General features: G+C 41.2%; 1 protein-coding gene across 3 annotated transcripts in view; it reads right to left on the reverse strand.

The window, feature by feature from the left end:
* Positions 1 to 23,326, reverse strand: part of LUZP2 (leucine zipper protein 2) — a 353,967-nt gene that overhangs the window by 53,787 nt on the left and 276,854 nt on the right. For all 3 annotated transcript variants that reach the window (XM_026651368.1, XM_026651367.1, XM_026651366.1), the window contains 2 exons: positions 12,357 to 12,431; positions 8,165 to 8,329 (listed from right to left, as the gene is read on the reverse strand). In XM_026651368.1, the coding sequence (XP_026507153.1) occupies positions 8,165 to 8,329; positions 12,357 to 12,431 (240 nt within the window). The remainder of the gene's footprint in view (positions 1 to 8,164; positions 8,330 to 12,356; positions 12,432 to 23,326) is intronic.

The raw sequence follows: 23,326 nt of genomic DNA on the forward strand, positions 1-23,326 counted from the left end.
ATGTCCATAGTCTTGTGCTGAGCATAGCCTGGGCTGCACCCAAAGATCTGGATCCATACGAGATTAAACACAATAAACTTGTATAGTATTTTTTCATCTGTTGTTCTCATAGTGCTTTGCAATAAATAAATAAATATAGCCTCACAGCATCCTTGTGAAGTACATTAGTTAGATGCATGGTGATGGGGCCTAGATACAGTGAAATAAGATACAGGTTAGAAATAAGTCCATTATTGCTGTAATAGACACAGTCCAGTTAAATGACTTCTCCAGAGTAAAGCTGTTAGTCAATTACAGTCAGGAAAAGAGACTGGGAATATCTGGCTCCCGGTCACCTCCTCACTCCACTGACCACACCTCTCATTCTAGAGTGTCAAGTGAAGACAAGGATACAGGTGTGGAGTTCTCAGCTAGGTTGTATAATAGCAATACCGCCTATCTACAGTTTTACACAATAGTATATTAAGGCAAAGAATGACATTCAAGGAGAATAATGGGGTCAATCATAAAGCTGAAGAAGGGAGGTCAGAGAGTCAGCTTGCCTTTTGAATTACAGGAAGTTATAAAGGTTATGACATTAAATATTCAAGAAAACTACAGTGTTTTAAGGATTTTGGTTAAATAGATGTCAGGTGTTTTTCTTCCAAATTCAACTGGCTGCAGTTGGCTATAAAAACTATTTATCTATAAAGCTAATGTGCTAATAATGAAGATTCCTTTAAAACTAGCAATAAAACTAAACAGCTTCACCCTTTGGTTTAATGAATGCTGATATTAAACATTTTCTAGCACATATGGTCAGCTCACCAACTCTTCCTTAAAATTCATCACTGGGGCAAAAGAGCTACTCTTGTAGAAAGGAAGCTTTCTGAGGAAATGGAAGAGGCTTGTCTATATTGAAGTGACATCAGAAAACAAAGATAAAAGAAGGGATTTAAGATATGGGAACAGCTACAATGAGCTTCCAAAACAAAAAAAAAAAAAAAAAAAAAAGCCCACAGCGCAGACTGGGCTAATGTGCAGTAGGAGATGATGATGATTTTTATATAAAACACCAAGTTTTGACAGTAGTATTTATAAATACATTAGCAATCATCCTTTGCTGGAGCAAATGAAATGGCAGTGAAGCTCTTTTTTTCTGTCCCCATTTCCATAACACTTACAAAGGAATTCTTTCTTCAGAACACAGAAAAACACACCCATAATCTGCACCTGTTACAAATCTAAATGACCCCTCCCCTTATCCTCTCCTGAAACAATCACATTAATTCTTGAACTCCTTCTGTAGGAGTAGTAGAGGATTTTTCAACCTACTTTAGGTCAAATCTTATTCTTGAGTTACTCGGAGATACCACTCCAAGTAATGCAGGGAAGTTGCACATGCGCCTCTGAGAGCAAAACTTGTCCTTTTAGGTAGAAATCATTGATGGAGCCAAACCAAAGGAGCCTGAATCTGGGGTCTTAATTTTGCCTTGGGTTAGTGCAGAAACATACTGTGAATGAAGTGTAGAAAAAAAGGACAGGAAGATGGAGTTTTTAGTCTCCAGGTTAAAAGTATTTATGCTCCCAATCCTGAAATCTTTATACAGGCAAAACTAGCAGTGAAACACCGGGGAGTCTTGCCTGAGTAAGGACTTCAGGACTGGACTTTAAATGAGAGATTATTATTAAATATTTATATAGTGCCATCAGTTTTCCTGGTGCTTTGTAGAAATGAGAAGACGCTACCTCTGGATTTAACCACTGGTGGCATTACTAAAATAAATGGTAAACACGTGACTGGCAGATCAGGACAAAGGACATAGTGTGAAAGTAAATGGAGCACAGAGCTAAGATGTAGGCAGTAGCAGAGCTATGCAGTACCTTGAAAGTGAAGGTAGGGAGTTCAAATGTGATACACACAGAAGTGGGGAGCCATTACAAGGAAGTGATTTCGGCTGTGGTGGGAGTGGGTGGGGAAGAGGTGTTGGACATGGTCAAAGAAGGGTGAAAGAAAGTTGATTAGACTGTAAGTTCCTTTGGGCAGGGACTGTCTTCATTATGTATGTGCACAGTTCCTAGACCAATGGGGGCCCTGATCACTGACTGGGGCCTCTAAGTGCCACCACAATAAAAATATTTAAACAACAACAATAATATAATTGCAACATGCTGGGTAGACTAAAAGGGGGAATGGTGAGAGTCAGACACACTAGAGGGACAGGGCAACTGTAGAGGAAGGAAAATTATATATTCAGATTTGTTAAGTTTGAAGGAGGAACAGGAGATCCAGAGGAAGATGTAAGCTTGGGGGGAAAGGAGGTCTGCAGCAATCAGCAGGTGGGATGAGAGACAAAAAGCATGGATGAGGTCATCCTGGGGGGTGAGCACAGAGAGGGAAAAAAAAAAAAAAAAAGAGAACTTGGCCAAGGGAAACACCTACAGAGATGGGGTGGATGATTCACAGACAGCAATAATGAAGAAGCAGTTAGTGAGGCAAAAGGAAAAACTGGGAAAGAATTCAGTCATGGACAGAGTCTGGAGAAGAAATGGGTGGCTCATGGTATCCATCTGGGATAAAGACAGTCGCATTTTGTGTACTGAACTGTCAGATTCTTTCAAAAGCCCTTTGTTAAAAGCAAATGAACTAAAAGTAGCCTGGTATGTCCCTTGTTGTTGAAATCTATGTTTCAAAAGAATGTTACCTGCTGAATGACACACATCATTTAGTCTAAGTGGCGGGACTATTACAAACAAGAAATGTGTGGGGGCTCAATGCCATAATGTCACAGGCAATATATTTCAAGCTGTTGCTAAGAAAAATAATTTTCAAAAATGAGGTTTTCCAACATGTTACGGAAACCGAGGTCACCCTGAGAAAAAAATTATACACATTAGAAAAGTTTTCATTATATCAGTACTCTCTCTTATTAGGATAAAAATAATCCCATAATTAAATTTGTATTGTTTTATATGTTCTTCATAGAAGAACGTGTGACTGCCTTGTGCAAAAAAGGTCAAAACCCGCATTTAAATTGGGATATTATGATAAATGATGAGAGCAGCCTTGGTTCTAATTTTAGCAAACAAATGATTTTAAAAACTTGTTCTGATTTTGGATTTTTTCTTGACCTTCCGCAAGGGGATATAGTTGAAATGATACATTACTGTATTTGCTTAAAGAACCTGTAGTAGGATGCTGGAAATAACTGCTGTGTTGGGAAGATCTTGCAAATTATTACAAAATATGACTCAGTCATATTCTCCTTGGTATTTTTACTGACACAGACATGGTCCCACCTAATCTCCTTGGGGAAAAAAGGACAAGACAGAGCCTAAAAAACTGCTTATGCTGCCTTCGAGAAGCAATAGATGTGGTGTTGCCAACTGTAAGAGTTCAAACTTCATGAATCAGAACCTCCAAAATCAAAAGATTACTCTTAAAAATAGATATGATTTTTAGCCAAACTATGTTTTTTGATTTGTCTTCTAGTTTTTTAACCCCCCTGCCTACGCTCAATGAGCCTGTGACAATTACAGGTAGAAAATTCAACTTTAAATGCATAACAGAAATGCACACAGTAAATGCAGGACCCATCTGCTCTGTGCACGTGGTCCCCAACTCCTTCTCATCATTCTCAGGATCCCCCTGTTCCCTGGCTGGTGCCCATTGCCTCCACTCCCCCAGGCCTATGCATTCCCATCTGAGTGCCACAGCTGCCCAACTCTCAATTCCAGTACTGCAGGCAGAAACCAGAACTTCTCTAGTGGCCGAAAGGGGAAACTACAGCAGTGATAATACTACCAGTGTTGGTAATAGTGTATGTTACTAGAGAAAAATGAGCCACATACTAGCCCAATCTGGATTTTCCTAAATTGAGGCTAGGAAACTTAGTATCCCTGTGTGGTGTTTTCTCCAAGTTGTCCTGTAGCGTTGGAAGGGTTAGTGTTTGCTCCTCTAGGCATGAAACTCTCAGGGATTTCAAATCCCTAATTTGTTGCAAGTCCTCAGATCACAGGACATCCACCAGGGCAGAAGGACTTTCTTTGCCAGGCAGTACATTTGGGAAAAGACACCACGGCACCAGCTAGTCAGCTGATACATATCTTATTCCTTGAAATATCAATTTGGGGGTACATCTCGCAGATGTCTCCTCCATGACTCTGGCCCTGGAGGTACAGACTTTCTTTGCTTTTTGATTTAAGCAGGTCTTGGATGTTGTAGGGGATACCATGACAGCTAGCTATGGCCCCTTAGAGACCATACATCAGTTAAGAATTGCTGTAGGACAGCAGAGCTCTGTTCCAGAATTTGAGAACTCTCACAGCTCAGGCTTAGTGACAGGATCTCTAGATGAGGCTGTCTTGCACCCACGGACTGTTCCTTAGGTTGTTTATTTACATACATGCCCTGACCACTTACATACATTAGTACTGGAAGTGTTATTTACAGTAGAAGCCTCTTTGATCAGAAAATATATTGATTTAGGGAAGACAATGTGGTTTCTTCCAGTTGTCCTTTATGAAGAAAAATAAATGCAATCAACCTGTGTTTCTTCTTGTTCTCCCAATTTTATCTGTTACTTTTTTGGTGCTGGGTTTTAAGTAAATGAATTTTAGAGCTGGAGGAAATATGGCAATAGCAGCCCTGGCGATAGAAATGCTGGATCGATATTCCTGCCCTCTTGTTATCCCAGGAAGAAGTAAGAGGCAGAAATGGCAGTGCAAGCTTCTACACACCGTGCTGCCTACTTATCTCCCACTCTTATTTTGAGTGTCCAATTCAGTAAGTGGGAAGAAAAGTCCACACATGACTATTTAATTTTTATCCTCTCAGAGTGACAATAAGGATGTGAATTACTGGTAGGGTAGGGTAATTTCTGGTATATGAACTCTGTCTTGTCCATTAAAAACTGGATTCAAGATCACCAACTCATTTAACATATGACACCAAATGGAGTTCACATTGTAATGTTTTCAATCACTGGATTTGAATCATTTCCATGACCTAAATGTGAGAATTTCTTTACTGACCAATACTCCAAGCTTCTGAGCTATCCAACTCCACAGCTTTTAATTTTTATTAAGATAAATGTTCTTATATCAATAACCTCCACACAGACCAAAACTGTGGATAACAATTAAGATATCCAATTCTTCCTGTTGGCTAGTGGCAAGAGAAGCAATCTTCTTGCTACATCCTCCTCCTTCCCTCGCTTTTTGCCTGTGATAACTTGATTCTCAAAACACTAGGAGGTGAGGTGCCAAAACCACCCTATAATTTTGTAACGGTCAGCCATTGATACAAGTGTACAATCTACACATTCATGCCTCTAACAGGAACTAACACCAATTCCAGTGACTATGGTCCCTGAGTGGTACAGACCACACAATATAAATTTTAATTTGTAAGTGGTATGTAAATTTGACATTTTTAAAAAGCAATTTTTCAAGCTGGATGAGTAATCCTTTGAAGTTAAGGTATTTACCAGGCAAAGAGTCACATTTTTCCCTGAAGGTTAAGCTGACACTTATCAAAAGTGACAGGATTCATGAACATTTTTCCACTGAGGGTCCCTATCTTTATATTAAAAAAATGTACACACACACACACACACACACACACAATTAAATAGCTTACAGTGTGAAAATGTGTGCGAGAGCATGAAGGAAAGGAAAAACGCACACATGTATAGCTTGGGCTAGTTAGCTTGTAATAGGAAGACAAAGTCAAGGACTACATACATAACAATGGATGACATTATGAAAAGTCTTCCATAATATAATTCAGGTACAGAGAGTATAATTCTGGCCCAGGCTATGATTCTTTGACAACCTATTTCACAGTAGCAGATTTCAGTGATTTTATAATCACAGATAATGCACAGATTTATAATAATGGCTTGTCAATGGGTGGAACAGCAGGACTGAGACCCATTATTTTCCCAGACATTTTCACAGCATGTGCCAAGCACAGAGAAATGTGAACAATGACTAAGGAAGAGGCAATATTGCTTTTCTTAGTCAAACATACGCCTGTGGACGGATGTACAGAAGCCTATCTGTTCAGGTTTGTTGACAGTATTACCATGGAAATACTGACAAAGTTTTATATATAGCAATAGGCAACAAATACAACATTTTACAAGAATACAGAGAAAATCAGATATATGTGGTTTTTTTTCCAGAACTTAAAAAACTTCACTCCATTTTACACTGCTTTTATTTCCACTCCCTCAAAATCTGTACTGCAGTCACGTCTGTAAAGCCAATGAGAGCTGGACAGCATCAGTCTGTAGTATATGACACTACACCTAAATTAGCCAGATGCACAGTGGCCTTTTGACCCTTATTATTAAGCATTATTGTTCTTGCATGATGGCAGAACAGCAATTGGTGAAGCAAAGCAGATATATAAAACTTCTACTGGTACAGTAAAAACAAAGAATCTTGCAGACATAGGATTTCAGGAAGGGGTTCTCCTAAGATCTCACAAATTAAGCACGGTGCAGCTTGGTCTGTATGACCTCCAAGAAAATCCCAGGATATTGCAAGAAGCAGAGTACGGGGTTTTCTTTCTTCTAAATTAGCACTGAAACAGTAATCCCCTATGGTGTTATTAAAAGGCACAATGTTTGTTCCTGGAGATGCTGTTCTTTTGCATGAGAAAGTTCTGACCACGCATGCTCGTTAAGGATTCCATAGCACTTTTTGCATGAATAGCTATGTGAGACTCCATGTTGTCATCAAATTCCTAATTGGATAATTATATTCCACCTACTGAAATAACTCTACAGTTTTAATTGGACACAAAGATTCACTAATTCCTGGTTTAAAATTCTGACCTGATTATGCACGTATACAGCTGCCATGTCCCACCTTACAGATGGCTACATTTTACAATGGGTGAAGTGATTCCTATATGCAGTTTAGGAAAGTATTTTGTGATCCTTTGGAATGAAAGGGGCACACTATATGTAATCTCAGTTATTTCTTTGTAAATCTCAAATAATTCTATTGAAACCAATAGTTTTTCCTAGATTTACACAATTGGATATGAGGGCAAAATATGACTATAAATATAAATTAAGATAATTGTTGTTCACTGTTATTATTGATCATAGTAAAATCCTTACACTCTGCAAAGATTAGGGGCTAGATCCACAAAGGGATTTGGATGCCTAACTGCTAAGTCTAAAATTTAGATATTCACCTACCCATACACACACACAGCTGCTGCCTAACTCTGTAGATACCTAAATTCCCTAGGCACCTAAGTTTCCACCAACAAAGTCTGCTAGGTGCCTGCATTTCTACTGTTGGACATGTAAGCAGCTGCCTAAATCCTGGAGCCAAGTGCCTAATTGAGACCCATACCCTGACAAGACCCTCAAATTAGATATTTCCCACTTATCTTTCCTGCTAACCAGATCTGATAGGTGTGCTCATAGGTTGCTTGAGAGTACACATACCAGATTGGATCCTGCAGAAAACACAGGCACTGGAGTAGAATCAATATCAAAGACAGGGTTTGAACCCATGTTTTTCCAGCTCTAAATCCAAGCTCAAGCCCACTAGATCTAATTGTCTCATTTTTTCTTCCATTCATGCCTTCTTCCATGCAGCACCTATATGCTTCGCACATTCTCCCAAGCCCAGTGTGCTTTCATTGGGATCACTCAGAAAGAGCCACCTCTTCTGCATGGCCCCCAAATGTAATCAATCAGCAAACTGAGAAAAACAAATAAAGAGAGATTCCCTTCCTTTGGGCCTCCCACTGCATCTTGTGTTTCTAAGTCTATCATCTATATTGGAAGACATGGTGGGCAGAAATTTCCTTGTCATTTAGGCCTGTAGAACATCAAACACAATTTTCAGTGCCTGGCAATTAATTATAAAACCAATATGAATTAATGTAATCAATTATTGTATTCACAAGCCCACCTTCCTAGAAAACAGGTTCCATTTAACAGCAGAGACAGAATTTTGTTCACCGGCAAGAAAAGTAGCTGTTTTCCAACTTTTAAAAGTAACATTAGTGACATCAGAAATAGGCTTAGAATTATCTTCAAATTCATCCTGATCTTTCAATGAATTTAAAATCCTCCTTAGTTCCACTTTGATGGTCTTACAGGACAAACTCTCAAAGCTGATTTTAAAAAAATAAATAGGGGGGAAATTGTACCTTGGTGTTTGTCACTTGAAATGGAACTTTTGAGTCATTTGTAACTTGGGATGTCAGCTTCTCAGTTGGTTTTGAAGGGATTATATTCGTACCAGGCGGTTGATTGTGCAGAACGGAAGACAGGCAGAGTTGTACAGTCTCCTTCAGAGCTTTCAGCTGTGACTCCTGGGGAAAATGAGAAGTCATCAGCTTTTAAAGATAGGCTATAGTGAACAATGTAGCTTGTTTTCTTTCTGCTCTGAACCAAACACTTGGCAACAGATGTAGGAATCTTTCTTATTAAAACAGGAAATTAAAGCAATTTAACTCACCCTTTACATAATTGCCCCGTGGATTACAGTATGTACACTGCACATCAAACAGACTGGGAAAGTCACAGTAAACTCCCTTCCATTCTCATACAACTTTAAAATTGCACTTCAATATGACATCCTGGTAAAGACCACTTATATTAAAAGGAACTAAGATGTAATCTACCAAACGTCAGGTCTGTAACAGCCTTTGTTTTTAGGTTTGCTGGAGAGAAACAGATGATGTTCATTTGTGTGTTTCATACAAACACATACATACATGTGGGTATCTAGTATTGTGTCACTCATTCAGGATCCTCAGTATTTCTGCACGAGTGTATTTATTGTGACAGAAAGATTCTCTCTCTCATATGCAATTATGCTTTCACATAGTTAATAATATATCCATAGTTTTGTTTGGGTTGGGAAATTTTAAAATTACCATGGTCCCGATCAAAACAAAAAACACTCAGGATCCAGGAATTGTGAATAGTAAAATGGGTTGTTGTTCTCAAAATATTTAGGAGGCACTTCCTATAATTATACTGGGAGTTATGGTATAATTATAGGGAGTGCCTCCTACATATTGTGAGAACAGCAGCTCATTTTGCCATTCACAGTTCTTGGATCCTGAGTGATCTTTTTAATAAAGAAAGTTAAATATCCCATTTGGATAGAAATACTGAGTATCTTGGATGAGTGGCACGATACTGCAAAGGAGTTGTATAACAGTCTTATAGAAAGGGATGCAGACCACTCTCTTATGGACTAATGTGATGTCCAACTGATGTGCTGTAAGCATAGAGAGGAAGGATTTCCCAACGGTTAGGGCTCTAGCCTGGGACTTGGGAGTTCTAGGTTCAGTTCCCTGCTCTCCCAAAGGCTTCCTTGTGTGAACTCAGGCAAGTCACTTAGCCTCTCAGTGCCTCAGTTCCCTCCATGTAAAATGGGGTTAATAGAACTTCCCTTCCTCACAGGAGTGTTGTGAGGATAAATACACTAAAGATTATGAGGTGCTCAGATTCTATGATAATGGGGCCAGATAAGTACCTTAGGGCACGTCTTCACTACCCGCCGGATCGGCGGGTAGCGATCGATCTATCGGGGATCGATTTATCTAGTGTAGACGCAATAAAATCGATCCCCGATCGCTCTGCCGTTGACTCCAGAACTGCCGCTGTCCTCACTGCCAGGTAAGTCGACCTAAGATATTCGCGTAGCTGAAGTTGCATATCTTAGGTCGACCCCCCACCCCCGTAGTGTAGACCTTGCCATAGATAGATAGTTCCAAACATACAGTAACATGTAAAATAGAGAGAAAGGGCCACATTACATTACAGGTGTATCTGAAGTAATTTAGCTGCTTATATCTAGTGCAATTCGGCATGCCTTTAGCACTGCTAAGCCAAGTAACCAATAACAAACATTCTGAGATTTTTTTCCCCATTTTTTAAAATCCTGATAACTATGATGTGTTATCTATTAGAGAAGAATAGAACTGATCAGTCCCACCTTGCTTCCACCAAATTAGAACCTAGAGATAAATCACATAAATGGACCTGTTTGGTACCCAGGAGAGCACAACTTGGGTTTTAGTCAAGAAAAAAAACACCAGTATGAAAACTCCCAAGGGCGTGATGAAGCATTATTGCAAAAGCCCTATTCATATCAGAAAGAGGATAATCACAGAAACAAGAGATGGACCGAAGCTTAAAAGCAAAAAAAAAAAAAAAAAAGACAAAACAGAATAGTTTTTCTGTTTCCTTACTGTGGGGAAAACATCTATAACTCAATGCAGTGATTGTGTAGGCTTGCCAGAGTAAGTAAATAAAAATCATCCAATAGGAAAGCATTTTGCCTGAGTTTAAGGGCTCATTAAAGAGTAAAGGCCTGATCTTTGAGTCTGGTTGAGCTTTTCACAGTGCAAGGCCTGACATGGGGTGGGCGAGAGGAAAGAAAGAGAATTGCTTTATATGATTTTTGTACTCACCTGATCCCCAGGGCTGCTGGAGGCCAACTCATAAATCTGAAAAGCCTCAGGACTCCTCTTATAGTTGACTGTGATGGCTCTAAACACACTCCAGCCTTTCCCCTTCTACAAAATATATCTCCTACACTGGGTTTCTGAGGGGCAGTTACATAAAGCATAGGCAGGGAATCACCCTTTGGCCAACTAGGTGAGTTTTAAGCTTCCTTTATACCATCAGAGTGGCACAAGGGAATATAATTGGAGCCAAGAATCTGGATCCAATTTGAGGTGTTGGCTGACATTTGAAGTATCTGACTGTGGTTCAAAATATGCTATATAACAGCTATACAATGCAATCCATTTCCAAAAGTAGTTATATTTCCCAAACTGTACATTCTTCTATCATCTTTCCTATACTCCAGACACTGTGTGTGCTGACATTGTGAGGTCAGTATATTAAGGCATTAATTTGATGAAGACAAAAGCCTTCTAGCTCAGTGGAAGGAGAATAACAAGTTCAAATCATAGAAACCCAAAGATTTTCAAATAAAGCACATTTAATAAAAATACTTTAGAATTATGCTTAGTATTGTATAGTAGTAGTATCTATTTTTTCTATTTCTTCGACTCCATTTCTCTCCATCTTCTACCTCCCAACCCTGCTCCCCCTCTCCCCCACAGTATAAGAGCTTAGCTTAATGCTTTGAGAGAGAATGCAGAGTGGTCATCACATTAGTTACCATATCAAAACAAGAAGAGCAACTGGTGAAAATTAGAGCTGATCAAACCCCCAAATTCCTGTTCCACAGGAAATTCCGAAATTTATTTTTGTTCTGAATTGGAACAATAAATCAAAATTTTATTTTGGGAAAAAAAAAAAGTAAGTGACATTTCATTTTGATGTTACTGAAATGTTTTCTTACAATAAGGTCAAAATTGTTTCATTTGAATAAGGTAACAACATTTTGTTTCGCCTTGATCAACTCAACTTTTATACATTATATACTACCGGTATATTATATATAGGTAATTGGTTCTTGATTTGCTTAGTGAGCATCCAGTCATTTGTAATTTTTATTCTAACAATTTAGCTAATTGGTGCTTGGTTTGCTCAATTAGAATTCTAACTGTATTCTAATGTCCAATAGAACATCTCAATTTTGTTGACTCAGCATTTTTCAATGGAAAAACGTTCAGTTGCAAAAATTTGACTAGTTCTAACTAGGTCTATTACTCACAAAGTGTAAGACTGTACCTGACCTTTGTGAGCATGCAAATGGAGTTTGGGAAGGGTTCAGAGACCCTTCAATCCCACCTCACTGAAAGTCCAGGGACACTCACAGTTCCACACTTGTGGGAGATCAACGACTGTTCCTCCACACACCCCAAAAGCAGCTGGGGGAGGCAAATCCATTGTGCAATACTCCGCAACCAATAACTGGCCTGCAGAGCTAGCTGGGTGCCCTGAGGGAAGAATGCCGTACAAGCTAAGCTATCCCTTGAGATTGCACATTTCCTCTACACTGCCAGGAGGTGAGAGATGGACTGTGGCTCAATCATTCCCATGGGGTTATATACATCTGAACTACATCATGCTAGGGACTGTGGCTAAATGCTAAAATCTAGCCCAAAAGTTGAACAAGTATCAACATCTCTTTGTTGCAAGGTAACCTTAGAATTCGGCTTGATATGAGTTTCTCAGACAGTTTACTTTTAATCTTATTGATCCCAATCTTGAAAACCCTACATTTGAGTTTAAATTTTATGCACTGATTAGTTCCATTGACTTCAGTGGGAGTATTCCTAGTACATTAAGTGCATGTTTAAGTCTTTGCAGAACTGATGCCTATTTTGTATTTCTTTGTCAAGTTACACTGAAGTGTCCATAGCTAATAGAGCTAAACACGTTTATAGCACCCAGATAAATTCTTACTTTGTCAAGGGCGGCTTTTTCCAGCTTATCTTTTGCAATTGCTAGCTTTTGCTCCAGATCTGTTAGCTGTTGTGCCTGTGGGAATAAAAAAAAAAGTAGTTGATGTAATTTACAATACAATCATTTCCCCAGTAATTTTGTGTGCTATGCCTGAGAGAGAGGAAAGGGTTTAACTTTGCAGATTAAAGTCAAAATTACTTGCCAGATGACCAAGCCCCAAGGGATATTTTTACTGAGAAAATGTGGCTTTTTATGTGGGAACTGGGACCAATCCTGCCCTGTTTATGTCAATGGAAGTTTAGTCATTAACATCAGTGGCAGTAGGAAAAGTCTCCATGTGTTCTGCAGAATTTAGAAACTCCAACGTAGAGTACCTTTTGTAAAAATTAAAGTGTTAGTATAGTTTTTGTTGCTTGGCTAGTCTTGTATTCCTAACCATTCAGACTTTCTCTACTAAACTGGAAATTAGACTACAGATACACATGCACAAACAGCCATACTTACATACTGTGACAAGCTGCAGGGCCTACTCCCTGGTAAACATGGAGTTAACTCCAACTCTGGTTCTCCCTCCTCTTGTGTTTGGCACTCAAAGGAAGGGGTATAGGAATGGTTGTTTTTGAAACAGTGTAGAGTCCAAATTCAGGGGCCCAGGCTAACCCCACACAGGAGGAGTTTTCTCGAGAAAGAGACCGTGGTAATTTAGACAAATGTTAAGTGTGTGCAGAGTCATTCCACTGGGTTACATTTACAGCAGTCTACCTGAGTTTCCTTAATTAACAGCTTCCACTCCTCTGTTAGCATTAACTCTAGATATTCTTGTTGTTCATATAAACATGGTGATGAGTTTAGGTGATTTTTGCTTCCCCTCTCTTCATTGATGCCAAGTGAGGAAGCCTTCAGGTATTTATTGCTACAATAAAGTTGTGACCATTTGGTCAAAAATCTACTTTTTGTGACTGTCCTCATTGATGCCAGCCATTCACAATCCTGACCTGGGAGGTAATGAACCCAATAGATTATAATGACTTTAAAGTCATAGCGTGTAAGGCCAGAAGGGACCACCAATCTAACCTCCTGTATATCACAGGCCACCAACACCACCCAGCACCCACCCATTAAACTCTGCAACTTAAATCAGACCAAAAGTATTTCAGCCCACAGGCGACTAAACTATTGTGTGTCATAAGTAGAGACTAGGAAGGACTGAGGTTTACTAGTGCTGGAGTTTCCTGCACTGGCAGGGAAATGATTGAGTGAGATATACCCAGCTAATCCTGGCAAGTGACGTGCACCCATGTGCTGCAGAGGAAGGCAAGAAAACCCCAAGATCACTGCCAATCTTATCTGAGAAAATATTCCTTCCCGGCCCCACATATGGAAACCGGTAAGAACCTGAGCATGTGAGCAAGAACCAACCAGCCAAGCATGTGAGAGAAAGAATTCTCAGTGTCACCTCAGAGCCCTGGCCTTCCCCATCCAGTCTCATCTCAAGCCAGGCCATCAGAGAAGGAGAAAAAAACAAAACAACCCAGAATACACTGGCGGGGGGTGAGGAGAAATCCCTTCCTGACCCCTGCAAGTGGTTGTCTGAAACCCCCAAAGCATGAGCTTTTAGGGACAGAAGACAGAAACTGGAAATGAGCCCCGTTTGTTGACCTCCACCACCTACCATCACACGCAACTCTGTCATACAATTGCACTTGTAAGTTTGCCCAGCTCTCTCTTATCCGCTCTGTGGTCCTTTATCAGGACCAGTCTTCTGTCTGGCTTCCAGGAGGATTCCTCTCTTATGCAGCCTGTCCACCATCCTTTGCCTGGGCTTTTGAACTCCTCCAGGCAGCACGTGTGGCAGATCTGGAGGGGCAGGGTTACCTTGGCTCAGTATTGCCCTTTAACAACTTCAGGCCCAGTGGGAGTTTGAATATCCCATCACACATCCCTAGTGCATTAATAGAAAGCAATCATATCCCCTGTAAGCCTTCTTTATGCTAGACTAAACAAGCCAATCTCTTCCAGTCTCCTCTCTTAAGAGACAGAGGGGTAGCCGTGTTAGTCTGGATCTGTAAAAAGCAACAGAGAGTCCTGTGGCACCTTTAAGACTAACAGATGTATTGGAGCATAAGCTTTCGTGGGTGAATACCCACTTCGTTAGACACATGCGTATTCACCCACGAAAGCTTATGCTCCAATACATCTGTTAGTCTTAAAGGTGCCACAAGACTCTCTGTTGCTTCTCTTAAGAGAGGCCCTCCATTCTCCTGATCATCCTATACCTCTTCTCTGCACCTGTTTAAATTAATCTTTCTTGAATATGGGTGACCAGAATTATACACAGTATTCCAAATGAGGTCTCACCAGAGCCTTGTACAATGGCATTAATACTTATCTATCTCTCTTAGAAATGCCATACCTGATGCATCCTAGGATCACATTTGCCTTTTTCACAGCCACATCACGTTGGTGGCTCATAGTCATCCTGTGATTGACCCATAAGCCCAGGTCTCTCTCCTTCTCTCTCGCTTCCAACTGACGGGCCCTCAACTTTTAGCAGAAATTCTTATTATTAGACCCAGAGTGTCTGACCTTCACTTTGTACTATTGAACTTCATCCTATTTCTGTTACTCCAGCCTTCAAAGTCATCCTGATCTTCCTGTGTGATGTTCCGATCCTCCTCTGTATTGACAATGCCTCCCAACTTTGTATCATCAGCAAATTTCATTAGTGCACTCCTACTCTTTGTGCCAAGATCATTAATAGAAATAATCAATAAGGTTAGTCCCAAGACAGATCCTTGATGAACTCCACTAGCAACACTCTCTAGTCTAATAATTCACCTTTCAGCACAATCAGATGCCTTCTCTACCTTAGAGATTTCCTCATCTGCCTTACAGTTTGTGTACTGATCCCCATCTTCGCTCATATAACTAATACTTCTCCATGTGTCATTGTGTCAAATGCTTTACTGAAGTCCAAGTGCACTAGATTTCCCTTATCTAAAAAATCAGTTATTTTTCCAAAGAAGGAAATCAGGTTAATATGGCATGATCTACCATTGGTAATCCTATGTTGCATTACACCCCCTTTAACATTTACCTCTATGCATTTAATTATTCTTTCCTTCCCAATTTGTTCTAAAGCCTTGCATACTACTGAGGTCGGACTTACATGTCTGAAATTGCCTAGATCACTTTTGTTCCCTTTCCTAATTATAGATATGACGTTAGCTATTTTCCAGTCAGATTGTACTACCCTCAGATAATTTTTTTTAACAATCCTTGCTACTGGACTAAAAATCTCATGTTGTAAGGGTGGGCAGGACACAAACTCAGGTCAGCAGAGTGACCAGGCAACAGACACCTCCAGACTGCCACTTGGCCGCAGCAGTAACCCAGCCACTCCCTGCGACCTGGAAACTGCAGCACACGTACACTATGGGAAGTCCTGTCCAAAACACCTGATTGGCAGCCACTGGAGGCTCCAGTTGGTCCCTTGACACTGTATAAGGCCACAGGGTGTAGAAGGAAGTGTCCAGGTATCAACATGGATCCCCAGCAAGCTACCATAACTAATACTGCTTCTCTGCCTCCAAAGTCCCAACATCAACTTTGGCTCTGACTTGGATTCTGACCCTCATTCTGGACCCAGAACCCTGGCACAGGTTCTTACCTCTGGTACTGAACTAGCCTCTAAGTCTGACCTCAAGTCACTTGAGTCCCACCCCAGGACCCTGACAACTTACCTGGACCATTCCTAATCCAAGCTGATGGCCAGTCCTGTGGGAACATGAAGGCATAAGGTCATCCCCTACCTGGCATATCTCAAAGGGCACCAGAAATGCCTGAATGAGTTGATCATCCCCAGGAGGAACTCCCAACATTGAGAACCAGACCCTGCCGATGCAGATTACTCAGATACATGACAAAAACACTGCACAGTGGACTCAACTGGCACAGTATGCCGCCAAGAACCAGTCTCTGACGGAGCAGACCACCTGGCTCCAAGGTGAGAATATTGTACTCTGGACAAGTGTCGTGCCATGCCAGACCCCCGCCTCCCCAAATATGGGGCTGACAGTTCACCTCCATGAACACTTTAGCAGAGACCAACAATTCAGGGGGATTCTTAATCAATGTTATTTGCAGTTCCTCCACTGCTCCATGTCCTATCCCATTGATCAAACTAGGGTAGGATTTGTAATTAGCCTCCTAACAGAAGAGCTGTTAGACTGGGCCACATCCCTGCTAGAACAAGGAAGCCCAGTGCTGATGAACTGAAACACCTAGTTGGCAGCCAGTATCAAGTGGAGTGACCCAGGGGTCTGTCCTGGGGCCGGTTTTGTTCAACATCTTCATTAATGATCTGGATGATAGGATGGATTGAACCCTCAGAACGTTTGCAGATGACACTAAGCTGGGGGGGAGAGGTAGATACACTGGAGGGTAGGGATAGGGTCCAGAGAGACCTAGACAAATTGGAGGATGGGGCTAAAAGAAATCTGATGAGGTTCAACAAGGACAAGTGCTTAGTCCTGCATTTAGGACGGAAGAATCCCATGCACTGCTACAGGCTGGGGACCGACTGGCAAAGTGGCAGTTCTGCAGAAAAAGATCTGGGGATTACAGTGGATGAGAAGCTGGATATGTTGCCAAGAAGGCTAATGGCACTTTGGGCTGTATTAGTAGGAGCGTTGCCAGCAGATTGAGGGAAGTGATTATTCCCCTCTATTCGGCACTGGTGAGGCCACATCTGGAGTATTATGTCCAGTTTTGGGCCCCCCACTACAGAAAGTATGTGGACAAATTGGAGAGAGTCCAGTGGAGGGCAATGAAAATGATTGGGGGTGGGAGCACATGACTTATGAGGAAAGGCTGAAGGAATTGGGCTTATTTAGTCTGCAGAAGAGAAGAGTGAGGGGGGATTTGATAGCAGCCTTCAACTATTTGAAGGGGGGTTCCAAAGAGGATGGAGATAGGCTGCTCTCAGTGGTGGCAGATGGCAGAACAAAGAGCAATGGTCTCAAGTTGCAGTGTGTGGGGGTGTCTAGGTTGGATATTAAGAGAAACTATTTAACTAGGAAGGTGGTGAAGCACTGGAATGGGTTATCTAGGGAGATGGTAGAATCTCCTTCTTCAGAAGTGTTTACGGCCCAGCTTGACAAAGCTCTGGCTGGGATGATTTAGTTGGAGTTAGTCCTGCTTTGTTGGACTAGATGACCTCCTGAGGTCTCATCCAACCCTAATCTTCTATGGCTCTATGATTCTACAATTCTACCTTCCTTCAGCTTTTTTTTTTTTTTTTTGGCATTTTCAGTGACCTCCACTGCACTTGCTCAGCCAGGGCAACCCTGCAAAAACTCCAACAGTAGCAGAGGTTGGTCACCTCCTATGTCACCCACCTAAGATGAATCATCTCTGACACCAGGTAAAACAAGGTGGCCCAGTTCTACCAGTTTCAATGGGGATTATACAAGGAAGTCAAAGACGTACTAGCTTACGTGGGAACCCTGACCCACTTGGATGCCTTTGCTGACCTTGCTGTACTCAGTGACAAACTGCTTGAGCGATGCAAAGAAAGGAAGGGGTTTGTGCCACATCCCTGCTAATACTCCTTGGTAACAGTCCCCAGCCCAGTGTCCATTCAACTCAATGCAGCCCACATCCATATGACTCCAAGGAAAGAGAATGCTGTTGCAACCACTGTGGGGAACCTTGTCATGCACTTTTTGGCTGCCCATCATGGGCCCCAGTCCAGCAAAATTTGTGAAATGACTGAGCCCAGACATGGCAAAGGGAGCCAGTCTGGGTGGGCCATGAGCCATTCATCCCCTTACTGAAGCATGCTGAAGGAATGGCGAGTCCTCGTTACACCTCCAAGTTCAGGTTTGCTTCCACAACCCAGGTTTGCCTCAATGAGTTTCCCCCAGAACGGGTACTCATAAACACCAGGGCAGTGAACAACTTCATGGAGACCAATGCCACACATGCCTTGGGTATCGCAGTGCAGCCAAATCCAAACCCCTGATCTCAGAGACTGTAGATGACTCGCTCGTGTCCTTGGACCCAATGACATAGGAGACTGTGCCTTTGTAAGTTGTTATCCAGAATCACCGAAGAATTGTAAAGTTTCATGCAATCCATTCACCGCACTTCCCCATAATCATTGGTGTCTCGTGGCTGGCAATCTATGACCTGCATGTCTGCGGTAGGAACGCAAAATCAGTTTCTGCTCTGAATTCTGCCTTCAAGTCTGCCTATGTACATTGCCTAATGGATCCTGGCCAGAGACTGGGCCACTGCCAGGAAATCTCTGGACTCTGGCTGTAGGCCAGGTGCTACCATCACCACGATCAACTCCTGCTCTTCTTGCTAAGTACAGCAACTTTGAGAAGAGTTGCAGACATCTTACCATCCCACCAGGACTATAACTGTCTGATTGAGCTACAGCCTGAGGCCAAAATACCCTATACTACATCTATGTAATGTCAGAACCAGAACTGGTCACCCTGTGTTCCTATCTCCAGAAGGATCTGGAAAGGGGCTTATTTGGCCATCAACATCTCCTACCAGGGCCCCTCTTCCTTTTATCAAAAGGAAAGATGGAATCCAGGATTTATCATGGATTATTGGGCCCTCAATCAAATAATCATCAGAAACTGGTAGCCCCTCACACTCATCCTGGAGTTATTGGACCATGTGCGGTCAGCTGATATATTCACTAAGCTCAGCCTGTGTGGAGCTATCAACCTGGTAAGGATCAGAGCAGGGATGAATTGAAGACAGCTTTTTTCAAACCTGATATGGTCATTATGAATACTTGGCAATGCCATTCGGTCTCACAAATGCCCCTGCCACTTTCCAGTTTATCAAGTATCCCATGATGTCCTAGACCAGTACATCTAAGTCTAAGGTGCTAAAGCAAAGACATCTCTGCTGGGCCCTGTTCTTCACCTGTTTTACTGTCACCATCACCAGTCACCCTGGAGCCCAGAACAAGGCTGCTGACGCCTTGTCCTGAAAAGGGGAGTATCTTACCAGCCAACTCCCCTCAAGCACAGAGCCACCACACATCCTCAAACCCTGCAATTTCCTGGATGCCACCATTTCCCAATACTTCCTGTCTTTGATCTACTCAGCAACAGGGTAGGAACACTCTCCCAAGGAACTTGAGGTAGGAAGCAAGGCAACATCAAATATGGGATGATTTCCTCTGTTGTCAAGGGTCACCTGTACATTCCACCAGGCTACCCCCGACTTGAGGTCCTGAGACTCAGTCAGGACTTCCCACTAAGCCACTTCAGCCACCTCAAGATTTTTTACCTAATTAGCCACTTCTGATGGCCTAGGATGTGAGCAATGGAAGTATGCAGTCGGACCAAGTGGCCATCCACAAGTCCCCTTGGAGCTCTAATACCTGCCAAGTCCTCAGAAAAACCCTGGGCAGCCATCACCCTGGATTTTATAGTGCAGCAGCTCCCTGTGTCTGACGGATACATCATCATCCTCACCGTGGTCAATCAATTAATCAAAATGCCCCACTTTGCCCCCCTTGCACACCTGCCCATCACTAAAGAGATGTTTTGACTGCTGGTGACACACTTTATCCATCTCCATGGTCTCCCCAGACAGACTACTTGACTGAGGTCTGCAATTTGTCTTGTGGTTCTGGCACAAAACTTTGCTGCTGCTTGGAGTCTGCACCTACACATCCTCCATCTATCACTCACAGACCGATGGCCAGTCTGAGAGAATGAATCAGATTTTAGAACGACATCTATAGTACTTTACAAATGATCACCAGAATGACTGGTCAGCTGTCCTGCCCTAAGCAGAATTCACCTACAGTAACGCAGATCACATCTCCACTGGGCAGTGTCTATTTGAATTTTGGGTTCCATCTCTGTCTTCACCCATCTGTACCTGCCATCTCCACAAACCTGGCAGCCACCAACAGGCTTACTGAAAACAGAAGCAAAGTATCCATTAGTTTTTGGGCCATATCTACATCATCTTTAACCTCCTTTCCATCCACACTGCATAGCATTCCAACTTCATCCTTCCTTATTCTTTTTTTATTTATAATTGAAAAATATTTTATCTATCTTAATTTCCTTGGCAAAAGCTAATTCAGATAGGCTTTTAGCAATTCTCATTTTACTCCTACATTTTCTAACCTCCATGATTTAATTTTCTTTGCTGGTAGACCCTTTCTTCCATTCCCTATAGGCTCTTTGCTTATGTCTAATTACCTTTTTGAGGTGGTTATTCATCCATTTGGATTGGCAGTTTTTCTTTACATTTTTCTTCCTTACTTGGGATGCAAATTTCAGATAGCTTTTGTGTAGTTGTTTTGAAGAAATTCCAAGCCTCCTCCACATTTAAGTCATTGAGCTCTTCAGTCCATCTGACTTTAACTAATTCCCTTAATTTCCCCAAATCTGTACTTTTAAAACAAGCTGATTTTGGTTATCTTACCATTTAATTTAAACTTAATCAACTTGTGATCACTTGATCCAAGGTTATTCCCAATGACTAGCTCTTCTAAAACTTTACTTCATATCATGTAAAACCTTCTGAATCTATGGAGTATAGATAGCATTCTTGAAAAGGAGTGATAATATGTATCATAAAAATCATTTTGCAGGCAGCAATTATTATCTAAGCAGTACACATTTACTTGGGTATATACTTTTTAAAGTAATAGTTTGGGTTGATTGATTTACTTTAATGGCTGAGTCTATCACGTAAATTATTTTACTTCACAGGCTATTGAACCAATAGGCCAATGTAGTATCAATCCTGCTGCTACAAACTGACATTAAGTCCTTGCACTAAAAATTCTTTTTATTGATATAATGGATTGTTCATTCAGCAGCAGCTGATATTAAATCTCAGCTCACCTCTTTATCCCCCTGTAATTTTACAATGCCCAAATTAATTATTTTCCAAAAAAATTCAGAATTGTCTGTTAAACTCCATCTCATATGGTACAATTTTGCTGCTACTTTGAGCTAATTCTTTGAAAAAGTTTTGTTAATTAACATAACCCAGACAGTGAAGAGAGGCTAAGGAAAGAGCACAATTGGTACCCAGAATGAGCAAAACCACTTCAATGTGGATTATATTCAAAAAATTATTCTAAAATGCTATGGAGAATGAGCACAGCTTAAAAGCTTTTCATTCTTTTTACCAGAAATAAATAAATTGCCAGTTTGAGCAGCTCTTCCCAATAATTATTATAGTGAAGAATACTGCTAGAATTGGTGATCTCTTACCCACTGGTAAAAGAAAAGTTTTAACTACGCCCACTATAAGGGCATGATACTGAGAGGCACGGAGGGCCCTCAACCCCTCATTAATGTCCATAGTACTGATCTTCTCATAGGATTCAGCACCTTGAAGAATCAGGCCCTAATAGAGGAGAAATGAAATGAAATAATAGCATTGAATCCCCCGAGAGTCCATTTTGAGCACTTACTCTAAGTGCAGGACCTTAAAGCCACTTAGGAGTCCTGCATTCCCTTCCCACACCCAAACTCCCACCAAACTCAATGTACTCATCCTATTTCTCACAAATTACCTTAGAGAAAATGCCAGCATTTAAATAAATATCTATAGATATAGAAAAAAAGAGAGAGATGGCTATTGGGCTAGAGTCTGATCTATGTTGCATAGATAAAACTCCAGAGTGGCTCTGGATCAGAATGAGGATTTTTGTGTCTATCTGAATCTGTGATATGTCAAACAGTATGCAGACAATGCCTTCTTTTCCATGGCACAATGTCTTTGATTGTTTAACAAAGATCTATAATTATTGCATGCTGTATATCATATTGAAGTTCTAAAGGGTCAGTGCTCTCACTCTCTCTCTCTCAAAGCCACACAGCAAGTAATAAAGGTGATACACTCTATGATCCTCAGAAGCTAGATATTTTATGCTTTTGGAGACCAGGTATAATGTCTTCAGATGTGTTAATGTTGTTCCCTGCAAAATCTAAATTTTTCACAGGGGAGCATGGAACAAAGGGCATATATACATCACCTTCTGGAACACAGAACACTGCATATCACTATAAAGCAGCTCACCCAGCTTCTAACAAGCAATCTACATTCAAGCCACACTCCAAATATAGCCCCTTCACTTTCCTCCTCATGGAAGGCTAGCCCAGAGATTTCTCCTGCAGGATCTCCTCATCCTAATCCCTAGCTGCCGCTGCTTCAGAGAGAGATCTAATACCTCATGTTTGAGTTAATAAAATCCTTTTGCTAGCATGGCTCAGCAGAAAAACAAATCAAAACAAAACCCCCCAGCAATTCTATCTCTATGCATGGCTTCATGCACCACCCCCTGACATCAAAATGACTCATCAGAAGCATGCTATATCCCTTTGCGGAGCCCTGGAACTAACATCCTGTTACAGTTGCGCACAGATTACATCTGATTTCTGCATAGGACATACAGGCAGTCCATGAAATGGCTCCTTTATGATCTCTTCCCCTCCTGTCCCTAACTTCTGTACAGCCATAATTTGACCAGAGATGTCTTAATCGTTGGACATGAATGTTTCCTGGACAATTAAGAATTGAAAGTTATGCCAAATTGTCAATTATAAGGGTTCAGAGAAGAGCCACAAGAATGATTAAAGGATTGAGTTATAGATTCAAGGAACTCAGTCTGTTTACCTTAACAAAGAGAAAAGGGGTCACTTGATTACAGCCTATAAGTACCTACATGGGGAACAAATATTTGATAATGAGCTCTTCAACATAGTAGAAAAAGGTATAACATGATCCAATGCCTGTAAGTTGAAACTAGACAAATTCAGGATGGATATAAGGTGTAAGTTTTTAACAGTGTGGGTAATTAACCATTGGGACAGTTTACCAGGGGTCATGGTGAATTCTCCATCACTGGCAATTTTAAAATTAAGATTGAATGTTTTTCTAAAAGATCTGCTCCGGGAATGATT

Source organism: Terrapene carolina, unplaced genomic scaffold, assembly GCF_002925995.2.
Source record: "Terrapene carolina triunguis isolate 2854851 unplaced genomic scaffold, T_m_triunguis-2.0 Scaffold96, whole genome shotgun sequence".
Taxonomy (NCBI): Eukaryota; Metazoa; Chordata; order Testudines; family Emydidae; genus Terrapene; species Terrapene triunguis.